Here is a 14,969-nt window from a genome sequence, read left to right as displayed (position 1 = left end):
ATTTCCTTCATTATCCATCCACTGCACCTAAAACAAATATTTATAGATAGTTAAAAACCATTTGCAATCAAAATCATCATGATAAAAAGATGGTTTAAAAGTTTTACATGTAGTACTATTTGACCAGAGTCATGTGCAATTATGATAACTTTCAAGCATCTTGAGCATACCCAGCGAAACATACTACTAAAAGGGCAGTTGAATTGGTCTTTAGCATTTCAGAATCCGACATTTGCCTTACACCAGACCAATTTTTCCCTTTATGATCTTCAGTAACAAATTTTAATGTCCCATCCCTTTTAACTTATCTGAAACTGCATTCCATGGTTACTCGTTAGAAAACCATGATTGATTCATTAAAAATAAAAAACTTATCAGTTCAAGTTTGATTAAAGATCATACCATCCAAGTCAGTGAACAACTAAAGAGAAGTCTTAAAGCATCTGTTTGAACGGATATCGATATCGAGTTTCGGAGAGAAACTTTACAGATATCAATTAAGAAACTCATCGATCATTATCCTGCAGACATGAATCAGGTGAATTCTTTTGTGAGAGATGAATTACTTACTAAACTATTTCATCTAAACAACATACAAGATCCTTTTCAAATCTAAGATATTTACAGCAATAATAATAAACTGAAAAGAGAAGTGTAAACTACACGAAGTAAGTTCTCATAGGTCCTACGTTACATGAAGCTCAGCCATTGTTTAAAGAAGTATGGCTAGTCTCTTCCATGTACCTACACATGAATATACATGAGAACATATCACCAACCCAACTTTCCCAAACATAGAGAGCCCCCTTCAATTTGCTTCAGCTTTTATATACCAACATTCAGAATTTAAAATCATTTTATACCAACATTCAATTTGCTTCAGCTTTTATATACCAACTTGAAGTCATTTGCATATATGTAATAAATGAATTCATTTGCATCAATGTCACATCTCTCATTATATAATTCAATGAATATAACTTTCAAGAAATAAACAGGAAACAAAAGTGTTTATATATACTACTGACACTTAAAATAAGATCAAAATCTACTATAAGCAACATTTCACTTTCAACACCTAACTCCTAAAATAAAAAAATAAAAAAAATCCTAAAAAGCATTAATTAGCCTTAATTTCAAGATCCAAACCTAAAACCACAGAAACTACAAGCCCTAACTAACCCATTCGATCATAAGTAACCTAAAAACACATAAAGAATCAATAACACAATACTTCATTTCATCATTCAAGAACAATCAACATCCGTACGAGCTCAATCATAGAACACTGAAGCATACGAAATCAAAAATGTAGAAAAACTTTACCGAAATTGAGCTCTGGAGGTGTATAAACTGAATCATATCAGATTGTGAAGTAGAAATGCATCGATTTCAACTGATTGCAAGTGAATTTGTTGGCGTTACTTTCAAGACCAAACTGTAGTTGTTTGTTGCAAGTGAATCATCACAATACTCCGATGATTGTTGTTCCCATGGAGTGAGGAGCGTTGATCTCGACAGTAGCATCACGATCCATCGTTTGGTTGCAAAGGATTTGTGAAGAAAAAAGCCCTAATTCGCAGAGAGAGAGAGAGAGAGAGAGAGAGAGAGAGAGAGAGAGAGGGAGAAAGGATATAGAGAGTGAAAGTCGTATGTCAATTTGAAATGTCAGAGTTTGGAGGATGTAATAATGGAGCTCATTTTCTAATTTGAATTTGAAATTCAAATGAAGAGGGCAAAGTTTTAAAGTGATTTATGATTTATGATGTAATAATAAAGTATGAAAATCCTAGTTGGCATAGCTGAGAGGATGACACCTAAGCTTTTCTTAGGTCAGCATTACTTCTCCTTTTATAGATAAGTAGATAGATTTACGTTTCAATCCCAAACTTTATTAGAGTTATCATTTCGTTGAAGAGTTAGTACAAACTTGCGATCAGTATCACCTAAGTGTTGACGAAATTGGTTAAAGATTCCATTCCAAAATGATATGGTTCCATGCGTTGGCATGCCTTCGATAACATTCACTAAGCCGTAGCCAATACTATTTCTTTTTCTTTGGTCTAACATATCCTTCTCATTTGAGAAAGGTTAAAAAATTTGTTTGAGAAAAGAATGAGAATGGGTTGAGAAACTTTTTTTTTTTGGATGTAGAGATTGTATTTGATTTGTATTTAAAAAGTCTGGATTTTAAATATTAAAAGAGCTGACTGATGGCTATATGACCGTTGTATGCTATCCCCAATCTCCCGATCATCGCTTTTTGGCTCATTGATTTTCGGTGAAAAAAAGTAATATGGGTAAATCTGGGACACAACTAAACGAAATAGAATAAGGGCCTGTTTGACAACTTTTGAATGGGAAAGTGCTAAACCGGTAATATGTCTGAATCATTAAGAGCCAGTATAATGCTTAATCGTTCAAAGGCAAATGTCTAACCAATTCAGATAAGAGGTCTTAACCATTCAGACTCAGTATAATGCTTAACCATTTAGAGGCAAACATCTGCAAATGTCTAAACCATTCACACATCTACTCGCGAAAAAAACAGTATGAACCATTAAGTGCTGAGCCAATAAGAGGTCTGAACCATTAAGAGCTGAAACAAACAGCCCCTAAGTAGGGGTGTTCAAAAATATCCGTATCCGAAAATCCAATCCAAATTATCCGATACCCGAATCCGAAATATCCGAAAATTCGGATATCCGAATTTTAGGATTCGGATTCGGATAGTGATTGAAAGTTTTCGGATATTTCGGAGATCCGAAAATTTAATTTTTATCTTTTATCGGATATTCGAATATCCGAAAAATATCTGAAATATCTGAAAAATATTTGGAGCTATCCGAAATATCCGAAAATTTATATTCGTATACCCAAAACTATCCGGTTCGGAATATTAACAAATAATAAAAAATAAAAATAAAATAACTAATGGATATTCGGATATCTGATTCACTATCCGATCGGATATCCGAATTTTGGATATCTGAAAATTCGGATACGGATTCGAATAGTGAAATCAGGTATCCCGTATCCGTATCCGAAAATTTCGGATATCTGGTTTTAAACACCCCTACCCCTAAGTATTGATAATCCTAGTCTCATCATCTGATAGTATTAGTGTTTCATACTTAGTCCTATACCTATACATGTTAGGTATTGGGTATACCCTTCTAAGATTTTCAAGTTTATTTCTAAGTATTTTAGTTTTTATGCAATATTATTACCCAAAAATTTAGAAATGTAAAAGCTAAAAGTGAATGGATTGGTATTAGAAATTTAGACAAAAGATCAAATACAAATACCCTCATCATACAAAACATACGAATATGGTGAAAAAGGTAAAAAAAAAAAACGCGGTGACATTTCCGTAATTATTTACTCGTAGAGTAATTATCAAAATTACCCTACAAATGATCTTGTAGGTAATTTTGATCTTGTAGGGTAATTATAAAAATTGTTTTTGTAGGGTAATTTTGATCTTGTAGGATAATTATAAAAATTGTTTTTGTAGGGTAATTTTGATCTTGTAGGGTAATTATGTAAAATGTACTTATAGGGTAATTTTGATCTTGTAGAGTATCATAATTACTCTACAAATGATCTTGTATGGCAATTTTAATCTTGTAAGATAATTTTGATGTTCTAGGGTAATTTTGTAGAGTATCATAATTACTTTACAAGTGTATCAAAATTACTCTGTAAGTTTCAAAATTACCCTACAAGATCAACAAAATTACTTTACAAGATCAAAATTACCTTACAAGATCATTTATAGAGTAATTTTGATAATTACCCCACGAACAAATAATTACAAAAATATCATGTTTTTTTTTTTTCTTTTCATATCTTTCATATGTTTTGTATGATACTGCTATTTGTAATTAACATATTAACCAAACTATGGTTGGAGTAAAAGAACATGTATGGTTCGAATAATTAAGCCAAAATACTAAAAATAATTAAAATTAATCTGTCCAGTGTGTAGCAATCGTTCGCAAAAGGATTCTCTCGGACAAAGTGGTTTCCAAATCATAAAGCAAAACCCTAAACCCCCAATTCTCAAGCAAAGAATTCATTCATCCTTTGACGATGCGTCTTCTTCTGATCGAATAATAAACACCAGCACCGGTAACTTGCTCATAGTTTAACAAATATGCGAGTTTTGACGGAAGATAAGGCCGATTCCGACGAATATCACAACAATTTGGATGCTGCTAATTATAAGTGTTCCTTTGAAATAAGCGATGCACGACCATCGACTTCTTCATCATCACCTCTAAGTCCTTTTTCGCCGTTGTTGCTCATCGAAACCCTCTCTCGTAAGAGCTTTTCCTACGGAAAACTACCTTTGGAGCCTATCAGACTTACTGTTCTTAAATTAGATGGATCTTCATTTGGTAACCCTCCATCTCTTTGTAAATCTGTTAAGTGTGTGCGTGTGGGGAGGCATGGGTTGGGTCTTCAATCGCCACGTAGTGATTGCTACACCACCTCCTTGCCTCATCATCCACCATGGTTGGCCCTCATCCAGCCATGCCTTCTCTCCTTTTTCAATATTTTTTTTCTTTTCACAAAATAAATTAAAAAAAAGAGATAGTAGTTTGGGTCATGGTCACACCCTACCCTGGTTTTGGATTACGGATTAGGAGTGGGTGATATGGCGCTGATGATAAGGGTTATGACCACACCTGTAGCCCTGATGTATAGCATAAATAATTCCAAATGTGTACGTTGATCGGATGATTTTATTTTTTCAGCAAGGGTAAATGACTACTCTAGCCTAAAATAAGTTTGTTTAGTAAACAAGCCCTACTTCACTCATATTTATTGTCGTGAGCCTAAATGAACCTATATTTTACGTATTTTTTATCTAACATATTAAATATATTTTTTAAATAATTATTATATATAAAAATAAAATTATTATTATTATGATAAATAACTGAATATTAATAATATATATTATCATATATATAAAATTATAATTAAAAATAGAGTAAACTTCAATTTTCATCCATGTGGTTTGTTGATTTTAACACTCTCAGTCCAATAGTTTAAAAATTGCATTTATCGTCCATTAGTTTGCTGATTTTAACAGTTTCAGTCCACACCACTGTTAAACTATTGGACTGAAAGTGTTAAAATCAGCAAACCACATGGACAAAAATTAAGGTTTGCTCTTAAAAATATATGAAAATAATTATAAGGATATATAAATTAAATAATAAATAATAAACAAGCCAAGATTTTCAAAGTACTCACAAGCTCGAGCTGTCTGTAAAAGTTAAACCTCGAGCTTGGCTTCGGCTCTACGCCCCTAACTTTGTTTATTTAAAATTGATTGAATATTGGGTGATTTGCAGATATAACTGTTGTAAAGAACCCTACGGTGGCACAGCTCAAACAGGGGGTGGAGGATGCTTTTAATCATTTTCCCAAAAATGGAATTGGCAAGGTTTCTTGGTAAATTTATTCTTCATTCTGTAGGTGATAAATTTAGGATGTGAATGTATTTTACATGTACACAGAATTTGCAGGTTTCCGTTTAGACTAAACATGTTTGTGTCAGTTTCGGGTGAACCTGATAACACATTCAGCTAAACATGTAGGGTTTGGGTCGACCCATATAATTTTACTTCTTTATGAAAAATGTTTTTTAGGTCGTAACTTAAAATGCATATGTACTTAAGAAATCAAAGAGATATGAGCGATAAGTTTTATATTTTAAATGCAACTGTTAATACAAACTAGAGTTGGTTTATGATGATGAAATTTTGATGATATATGAAGGTCACATGTATGGGCGCAGTTCTGTTTATCTTTCAATGGTCAAAAGCTTCTAAATGACCAAGATACTGTTGCTGTTAATGGGATCAAGGATGGTGATCAGGTACCATTTCATCCCTTTTAATCATATCGAATTCTTTTTTCCAACTTCTGCGTTGTCTGTATGCATTATAAATATGTATTTTTGTACATATATTCGGTAAAAAGGACATGTCATTTAGCGAAGCGACCAAGTGTCGCTATGTAGCGAAGCGACCAAGTGTCGCTATTTGGGTCATAGCGATCAATAGCGTGAATAGCGACAGTTTTTTTTGGATGTAAATAGTAATAAGATATAGCTATAAATTATAAAATAGCTGGATTTATAGGTTTTTGTTAAATATACATGTAAAATAGCATATATACCAAGGTATATTGATATAATATACATATAAAAATTTTCAAAATTCTTTTTCTAGTGTATCGCTATATATATAATATACATATAGGTCCCTTGTCGCTATTTGTTGCTAATTGCTATTAACAACTATGGAACATATCAACATGGTATATTTTCGGCTCATTTTTAGAAGGCCCTTTAGAAAGACGGATAACAGATATAACATACTGATATGTTCTTTCTGTTTTGTTATGGAAACTGTGAGAACCGTTACCACAAAACTCACGGGATCCCACAAAAACCTTGCTAATTAGTGAGATCAGGTAAGCACCTTTTATGCTGGGTAAGTGGCCTTTAAGAGAGTTAAAATATGATATTGTTTTAGATAGCAAATTCGTCCTTTCATCCACTACGCGTCAGGTTAAATTGTGTTCTGTTCACATGCCAGCTTCAGTTTGTTCGACATACATCCATTAGTTATAATCTCGTAAAGGAAAGACCTGAAAAGCGTGACCACGACTTGCAAGAATCAAAGATGTAAGTTCTCTATGTTTTGTTTAGCTTCATATTAGCTTCAAAGTCGACCTGATTGATTAATAAGAAAAAATAGTAATTTCCTTGTGTTTCTAACATAAGTTCTCTATGTTTTTGTTTGGCTTTCATATTAGCTTCAAAGTTTTCTCATGGAAGTGAACATGTTTATTGACAGGTCACCAAGCAAAAAAGAAGTGCATACAAAGGAAGGGGACAATGACAATCCAAACCAACTAAAGGCAAATGATAGAAGCAGAGCGATTACTGTAAATATCACATGTCAATGCAGCTGGGGTCTCCTATGGAAACGGTTGTTCTCAATCCGCACTCAAAAACGTCATCGTACAAGTTATGTCGAGCTTTGCTAGCTCACTCAAGATTGTCCTGAAATTTGGAAAGGTATATTACAGTAACTTGTTTGTAATAAAAACCCATGTTAAAGTCATGGCCTAAGAAAGTAGCATTCGGCGTGCGTGTTGTGTTTGGATAGAGGAATGAAGGTACAGGATTGGATATTGGTATGGAAGTATGAAATAACCGGCTAGACGCACTTGAAGAACCTGATAGCACATTACTGGCTGAATCGGTTTGGTTGTGAGTATAGAAAAATTGGTTTTGTTCGGTCTACTTATAAAGAAGCCAAGCCTGAAATCATGTTTTTTAGTGTAATCATCTTGTATCGTAGACAATTACACGTTTCGTCCTTTTATATTGAAAACTGCAGATTTCGTCATATATCTTTAATAATATACACCAACCATTCTTCTTGTTTGATGTTTGTTATAATAAGTTGGTCCTACTTACTTCACCGTTCGGGACTACATCCCCTCATCTTGCACCGCACCACATCACCATCAGCCTATGTTCACTAGTACTGCGCACCACATAGTGCAGATGCTTCTTTAGTTTTAGGGGCTGTTTGTTTACCTCTTAATGAGGCTCTTAATGGTTCAGACCTCTTACTGGTTCAGACTGTTTGTTTCATAAGTAGATGTCTGAATGGTTAAAATTTATACAGAGTCTGAATGGATAAGAACTCTAATCTAAATTGGTCAGAAATTTGCCTCTGAATGGTTAAACATTATACAGGCTCTTAATGGTTCAGACCTCTTACTGATTCAGCACTTAATGGTTCAGAACTCTTCTCTTACTGGTTCAACACTTAACCATTCAGATGTTGCCAAACAGCCCCTTAATTTCTTGTTTCTTGGATGTATTATTAATAACATGACACACTTGATAATATTTCCTTAACAAACAAAAACTATTATAGTATACATAACCAAAGGACAAAATTAACCTCCAACTTAACCGGCCAACCCAACTAAAAACCTCAAGTTTAATTAAGGGCTCAATCTAGCCTGCCTTCTAAAATCAAATCATTAATTTACACTTGATGAATCAAGTTTAAAATTTTCTGAAAATGTATTGTCATTTTTACCTACTCGAGGTCATGTCTCTGTGTACCCCTTTGAAGGCAGCAGCTGAGTAATGTATCCGGATAATGAAGGCATTTATGTTCACTTCCCAAAGAGTTTAAAGTATGCGTATAAACCCGATCCAACAAATCCGAGAATTTGCCCAATAACGTTTAACTGCAAACACAGGTCGGTTTTAGAAATAATGAAATGAAACGCACAAAAACAGGGAAGCCAAAACTTGAATTTGTAAAACTCACAAGATCGAATGGGAGCCCGCCGAAAAACATCCACCCTAACGCAATGGTAAATATATCCTGCACCAACGTGATAATAAAAAACATCACAAAATACGTTAAGCTTGAATTTCTTTTATTTAATACTCAGTCAAACACGTCAAATCTGCATCTTTCCGCTTTAAAGTGAGAATGAAAATTCTTTAAATCATATTATATCAATTCAAATGGAACAGGGAACAAACCTTCAAATTACCGCAGATGGTCTGCGTGACTGCTGAATTCAGAGTTGTGTTCAGGAAGATAGAGTAGTTCAAGAGAAAAGCAAGCATGCAGGACAGAAGCAATACAATCTGCCCATCAAACAAACATTGAATTCATATCTTGAAAGTATACTAGTGTTACAACATTATAGAACAAGTAAAAGATACCCCCCCCCCCTGGCGGGTATTTTACCAGAAATCCTGGAGCAAAAAGATATGGGAAGTTCATAGTCATCCGTAGATCACCGCGTATGAATGTCCAAAAGAGCAGGACCGGTCCACACAGAATACCTACATACGATACAATCGCTTGGTTAATAAAACCACGTCATCATGATTTTTGAATTCTGTTAACTCACCATTGCACCACATGAGGCCAAAGCTGTTGAGACCACTTGATTTTCCTACGAAACAAACACAATGTATTTAGTGATGGAAAATATCACATGAGGATGCTCAATGAATTTTCAAAGAAAGCGAAGTTACCAATACGAGATATCGTTGCAAGATATATTGCGGTAGTGATATTTGATAAAAAGACAATAGAATAGCCATACGCGTCAAATGACAAGTCCCGTGATCCAGCAACAAAAGCACCAAATACGATCAAGGCTACACTGATAAAACCTTAAGTTGAGTTAATGTACAAGTTAAATTATGCTATATATCGTACAAAAGTGAAAAAGAACAAATCGCACCCGTATATGCTACAAAAAAATCCCATCATTGAAAAATAACATAAATTACTTTACATGCATAGTACTTATTGTACACAAATGAAATAAAAATGATTACCTTCCGATTACAGGACGGCTATATCTTTGACCGACCAAGATAAACTCCACAAACATTGTAAATACCACTGTGGTCCGCCTAAGGGTGGTGTACATGGGAACGTTTACTCCTCGTACAGACTCCATAGTGGCTAACTTTCAATAACAAATAAGAAAAGTAGTTACATGACATGCTTAAATACAAATAAAAATATCCGTATAAAAGTCGAGCTCTGTGGCACAACATACCATGTACAGCAAATAAGTGAGAGCAAGAGGTGAGGTGTGAATTAACGTCTGCAATGACACGAATCTTGTTGAATTATCAGCATCACCCGAACTAAAAGATATGAGTTTCCAACGGCGTAGAACGTAAAGAAAACAACATGAGCATATCATCTGCACAAAAAGGAAGACATCAATTGTTGACTGTGGAAAATCAAGTCAAAGGCGTGATCTAAAACAATAAGCAAGTCAAAGGCGATGGTCCTCATGAAAACAGATGGAAAATCAACATCACATTGACATGTTAAGCAGGCATGAAAAGAAGCTCGAAGTTGAAACAGTTATGCACCAAGTAATGTACATAAAGTAGATATTTTTTATACCTGAAATAATGTTATGACGTTCGCAGATGGAAAACTATAGGATGAAAGAGCCGCTTTGTTGAACAACACCAGCATCACTGAAAAATCAAATTTATTCTAGTTAATTGCATATCGAACTAACGTGCCATGTTGAATAACATGGAGTGGGCTGTTCATTTCAGAGCCAATAATATGTTGAGAACTGCAAGATATACACTTGAACATATTGCATTATGTGATACATAAGACAGTTACATAACAACCACACTTTCTCTCTCCCACTACTTTGATTATCTGTTACGCACTATGTACAAGCACTACTCTCGCAGTTCTCAACATATTATTGGGTTCAAAATAAACCACCCCTATACAGTCTCATTTGCTAAAACCACCCGTAGTGGCTCCATTTGGGGCGTTTTTTGTGCCCGAAAACGCTAAATCACGCCGGGGATCCACCCCCCTGGGCGTGTTTGGCTTGTTTTTTTGTTTTCGCGTGATTCAAATCACGCTTTGAACATTTTGAGTTGGCCAATAATATTTAATCTTCCTTTTTTTAGTCCAATAGCTTTTTTTTGTTGTTTTTTTATTTTTATTTAATTCTTTACACCCTTTTAACATAATGTCCACATCCCCACTACACCCATTTTAGAAAAAACACCCAATAATGCCCCTTACTGACTGTACTGCCACATGACGGAAAACGCCCAAGGGTGGGGGCATTATTCACCCTTACCACTACGCTTGGTCTAACTAACTAAACAGCCATGACTCATATGTCAACTGCCTATAACTGTATAAAAATGAAAAAAAATTGGCTTTCATAACAATTAACAACAAAAAAACCAAACACTAATTAAAAGTTCTTAAGCACATCTTCATAAACCATAATTCTATGCATAATAATGTCAACAAGCCATACCAAATGTCAATTAAACCTGCATACTCTAATTCCTTAAAAACCCTAAAATTAATTTTGTCATCATTTCATCAATCAACAATCCAATTATCCCAAATTCCGATCTTACAATCAAAACCGATTCTATCTTTTTAACAACAACATACAAAATAGAGAGAAATTTATGAACGTATACCAGCGCAAGACATGTAAGAGACGGCGGCGTAAGCACCGCGAGGCGTCATGGTGGATCCTTTAAACACCCTCTGTTCGGCGCCGCCTCTAGGCGGTGGCGGAGGAGGATCGGAGACCGGTAAGCTCATACGGTCGGTTGATGGCGTCATAACCGCAAATGAATTATCGGATTATGAAAATCTCATCTGAGGAATCGACGGTGTTTTGGTAGACCGTTGAGATGTGTCGTATGTTTTGGTCTTGTTTACATTCTTATTTTTCAGTTTTATCTCCTTAGTGGTATTTGGTTCAACTAGAGATCTAGTTGAAAGGTCAACTATAGGTTTTTAATTGTCAAATTTATTATTCATAGAATAACATACAAAGTATTTTATCTTACAAAAATTAAAAAAACTAAGAAAACCGTGGTAACATTTTTATAATTATTTTACTTATAGGTAATTATTAAAATTATTCTACAAATGATTTTATAGGGTAATTTTGTAAAATGATATTGAAGGATAGTTTTGATGTTGTAGGATAATTTTGATCTTGTAAGGTAACACAATTACTTTACAAATGATCTTGTGGGTTAATTTTGATAATTACCATACAAGTAAAATAATTAGGAAAATGTTACAGCGTTATTTTACCTTTTTGTAAGTGTAGTTCCTGCTGGGTAACTATGCTTTATCAGTTTTGGTCAAAGAAGTCAAAGGTCCAAGTCAAAGAATCAAAGGTCCAAGTAAGATACCTTGTCTGAATTTATCAGTTAAATTCGAACTAGGTTTGTTGTCCGAGTTTGTTAGGTGTGGATAGTGTAATGTCCGAATTCATATGTTATATTCGGACTTGGTATGTTGGCAGAGTTTGTTAGTTTAAAATGAACAAGTATGTGTGTAGGTCTGTCCTAGTTTGTTGTATCCCGGACAATATGTTTGTCCAGGTTTAGTCCCTATCTAGCCTATATATATATGTGTTAAGTAGGTTAGATTAGGGTAATCGTTGAAAGGTTGGTCCACACCTTAGAGAGAGACTGTGTGTCTAGAGAGAGAAAGTCCTGGTTTAGGTATGTGTGACCTAAACCAGGTTGGCGAAAATGATGTATATGCTTTCGGTTTGTAAATCTGTGATGATTGTTTCAATAATAAAGAGATTCATCTTCTACATCTTTCTATCTTTTATGTTTTGATGTTTCATATCTTGAATCAAATGCAACGGAGGTTGTGCGTCAATGATCCAGGGGGTCCCAGGGACTTTCAGGTGGTATCAGAGCATGGTTACCGATTCGGAATGGTCTAACCGCATTCCGAATCACCATTGCTTTTGATTTGATGTTTATTTTTGCCAAACATCATGAAGACGTGAATTTTCTGCAGAAAACCTGAAGAAATTTGGGTGATTTTGGTTCAGATATGAAGAAATTCAAGCTGTTTTTGGAGAATAAATGTTGGGTTTTGTTCGATCTGGGTTTTTGATCCATTTTGGCTATGTCCGGATTTCTGTAAGTTGTTAAAAGTTTTGAATTTATTCCTTCCGAGTTTGTATCTTCCATGTTTATCTGTGACCTTTATGTGAAGTCACGTATTAGTAGATAATCCGAAAGAGGTTTCGAATTTAGGACACACCAAAAAGTTGTCCGAGTTTACTCTTGTATGAATTTGTGAGGTCCGAATTTGAATGCTAATTGTGTCCCGATTTGTGGGAATATATATGGTCTGAATTTGTGTATACTGATCCTTGTCTGAGGTTGTCTCCTGTCCGAATATATGGGTTATATTCGGATTATATAAGTCAAGTTCGGAAAACAAATGTTAAATTCAGAGTAAATAGGTTAAATTCGGACTTGGGGAGCAAAAAAAATGGGTCTGAATTTGTTAGTTAAACTCGGAATTAATGTTAAATTCCGAATGTATGGATTAAATTCGGACTAAAAAATGTCCGAATTTATTAGTTAAATTCGGAATTTAAGAGTTATAATCGGAATTTTTTAGTTAAATTCGGTTAGTTGTTTCTCGGTATTCGGATTTGGTCCGTACTAGAGTTTTGGGACAAGTTGGGACATTTATCGGGCATTCGAGGAGAAACAAAGTAGAAGTGGTTTGGACTTTGAAAGTTTACAAAGAAAGAGGGGGAGTAAATATTTAAAATATCCTATTTTCTTTGTAAATTTCTAAAAGCTCGTGGTGCAACAGTGAAACAAATTCGTGTTTATAATCTTGAGATTAAATGTGGTTTAATCTTGCCGGTGAAGAAAAATTTGAAACATGATACAATTTAGAGCTGGTGTGTGACTGAGTTTCGTCGAGTTTGTTTGAGCTTTGATCAAGTGTTGACGTGATGAAGTTAGTTGTTCATTTGGCAACTAGTTGAAGATCGAGCCTTTATCACATGCCGGTTAGAGTAGAGAAGATTAGTCTTCTTGGTCCCTCTTCCAAGTTGGTGACTAGTCAGATTCTCGAATTAATTAGGAGGTTCTTACATTGAGGGAGTGATCGGATGTAACGTCTCGCTTTTTATAACTTTCCTTATTTAGCAAGTTCTATGTACTTTCCATTTATGGAAACTTGTAATCCTTTGTATTCGTATTTTATTTCATACGTTGTAACCTGAGGCTTGAATCATAATGAGAATTTCACCTTTTATATACTTGTGTTATGCAATATACATAAATACTTGACGATTATTCATGTTGCATACATACTTGATACCTCCTTACATGCAAATTCATGCATATTCATACTTATTATATATGCAAAATACATTTATACATTCTTTTATTTATGCACAACACTTATATATCGCACCTATTCGCTTAAAATGCTTGAAACCGTCAAATTATACAAAATTCAACATTTGGACTTTCGGGTCTGGCACATTCGTGTGAATGGGCATGCCCAGTTCGTCCGAAGTAGCCCATCCGCCCTTAAAGCCCATCCGCACCAAACTGCCATTCCAGCCTATAAATACAAGGCCATTTCTTCATTTCCAAACCTTCAACACTCGAATTTCTCTCTCAAACCAACATTGCGCAGAATCATTTGGAGCTTATCTAGTCACTACTAAGTGAGTATTGAGCTCGAAACTTCTGTTCTTCATCTAATTCTACTACTTTCTTCTGATTTTTACAAATTTTACATAGATTTTCTTCACCTTTCATCTGGTTTCTCGGATTCGCTTGGGCCATCTGATAAAAAATCTCAAATTGTTGAGGACCAAGCTGAAAATGAAGTTAGATCTTTTCAAAAACCTTTTTACAAACTTTCTGAATTCGAACTTAACTGGATCTGAGGTTTGTCGAGCTCACACGCTGAGTAAATAGCTGTGGATTCAAGATTTAACCAATTCAGTTTAAGTAGGTGATTAGTTCAAACAAAACCGAAATGATTTACCTAAGAAACAACCACATCCGTCCGAATGGTAGGCGCATTTGTCCGAAAGGGACATCCCCATTCGTACGAATGTGACACCCCGTTCGTACGAATGTATCAGTTCAAATAGTTCCGACGATTTTCAAGTGTTGAATGATTGTCCAGATTGCTATTTTTCATATAGTTAATTCTGGAACATCAGTGTGTGTTCTATAGGAACCTTGGTTTCCAACCTAGAACCCCCACCTCACTTAAACTCGTAAAGCGAATACCCAAACAACTTCCTAGACCTAGAACAAGTAAACCCCGTACAACCTCCGACACTTAGGATTACCTATCCATGTCGTGTTGGCACACCTGGGTTGTACATTGTATGGTTGTTTAGTAAACTTTACATTCTGTTATTTCCTTCTGTAATCATGACCAACCGGTCAGTTAACTAAGTTAACTGATTTGTGCTTTGGTGATCAATAACGAGGTTAAAACCTCCATGCATGACTTCTATGAATCTTGTGAACATACTGGACTGATAATATACTACTATTA

At 34.8% G+C, this 14,969-nt stretch overlaps 2 protein-coding genes across 3 annotated transcripts; one reads left to right on the top strand and one right to left on the bottom strand.

Annotated features, from left to right (window-relative positions):
* Positions 1 to 3,910: 3,910 nt before the first annotated feature.
* LOC110915879 lies at positions 3,911 to 7,475 on the top strand. Of its 2 annotated transcripts, XM_022160623.2 has the most exons (6): positions 3,918 to 4,403; positions 5,370 to 5,469; positions 5,797 to 5,896; positions 6,621 to 6,709; positions 6,882 to 7,105; positions 7,197 to 7,475. In XM_022160623.2, exons 1-5 carry the CDS (start codon positions 4,160 to 4,162, stop codon positions 7,072 to 7,074), a joined length of 726 nt encoding a protein of 241 aa, XP_022016315.1. In that variant the 5' UTR covers positions 3,918 to 4,159; the 3' UTR covers positions 7,075 to 7,105; positions 7,197 to 7,475. The 2 variants fall into 2 exon arrangements, with proteins under 2 accessions (XP_022016314.1, XP_022016315.1); XM_022160622.2 differs by having other exon boundaries at positions 3,911 to 4,403; positions 6,882 to 7,475.
* A 447-nt stretch (positions 7,476 to 7,922) lies between these two features.
* LOC110915832 (UDP-N-acetylglucosamine transporter UGNT1) lies at positions 7,923 to 11,346 on the bottom strand. The gene is made up of 10 exons (XM_022160576.2): positions 11,075 to 11,346; positions 10,005 to 10,081; positions 9,646 to 9,795; positions 9,419 to 9,552; positions 9,110 to 9,240; positions 8,983 to 9,027; positions 8,817 to 8,914; positions 8,606 to 8,713; positions 8,385 to 8,441; positions 7,923 to 8,301 (listed from the first exon to the last, which is right to left on the bottom strand). Exons 1-10 carry the CDS (start codon positions 11,220 to 11,222, stop codon positions 8,227 to 8,229), a joined length of 1,023 nt encoding a protein of 340 aa, XP_022016268.1. The 5' UTR covers positions 11,223 to 11,346; the 3' UTR covers positions 7,923 to 8,226.
* Positions 11,347 to 14,969: the final 3,623 nt, after the last annotated feature.

Source organism: Helianthus annuus, chromosome 16 (genome assembly GCF_002127325.2).
Source record: "Helianthus annuus cultivar XRQ/B chromosome 16, HanXRQr2.0-SUNRISE, whole genome shotgun sequence".
NCBI lineage: Eukaryota > Viridiplantae > Streptophyta > Magnoliopsida > Asterales > Asteraceae > Helianthus > Helianthus annuus.
The sequence above is the reverse complement of the archived record's forward strand: the minus strand, read 5'-3'. Positions and strand labels throughout refer to the sequence as shown.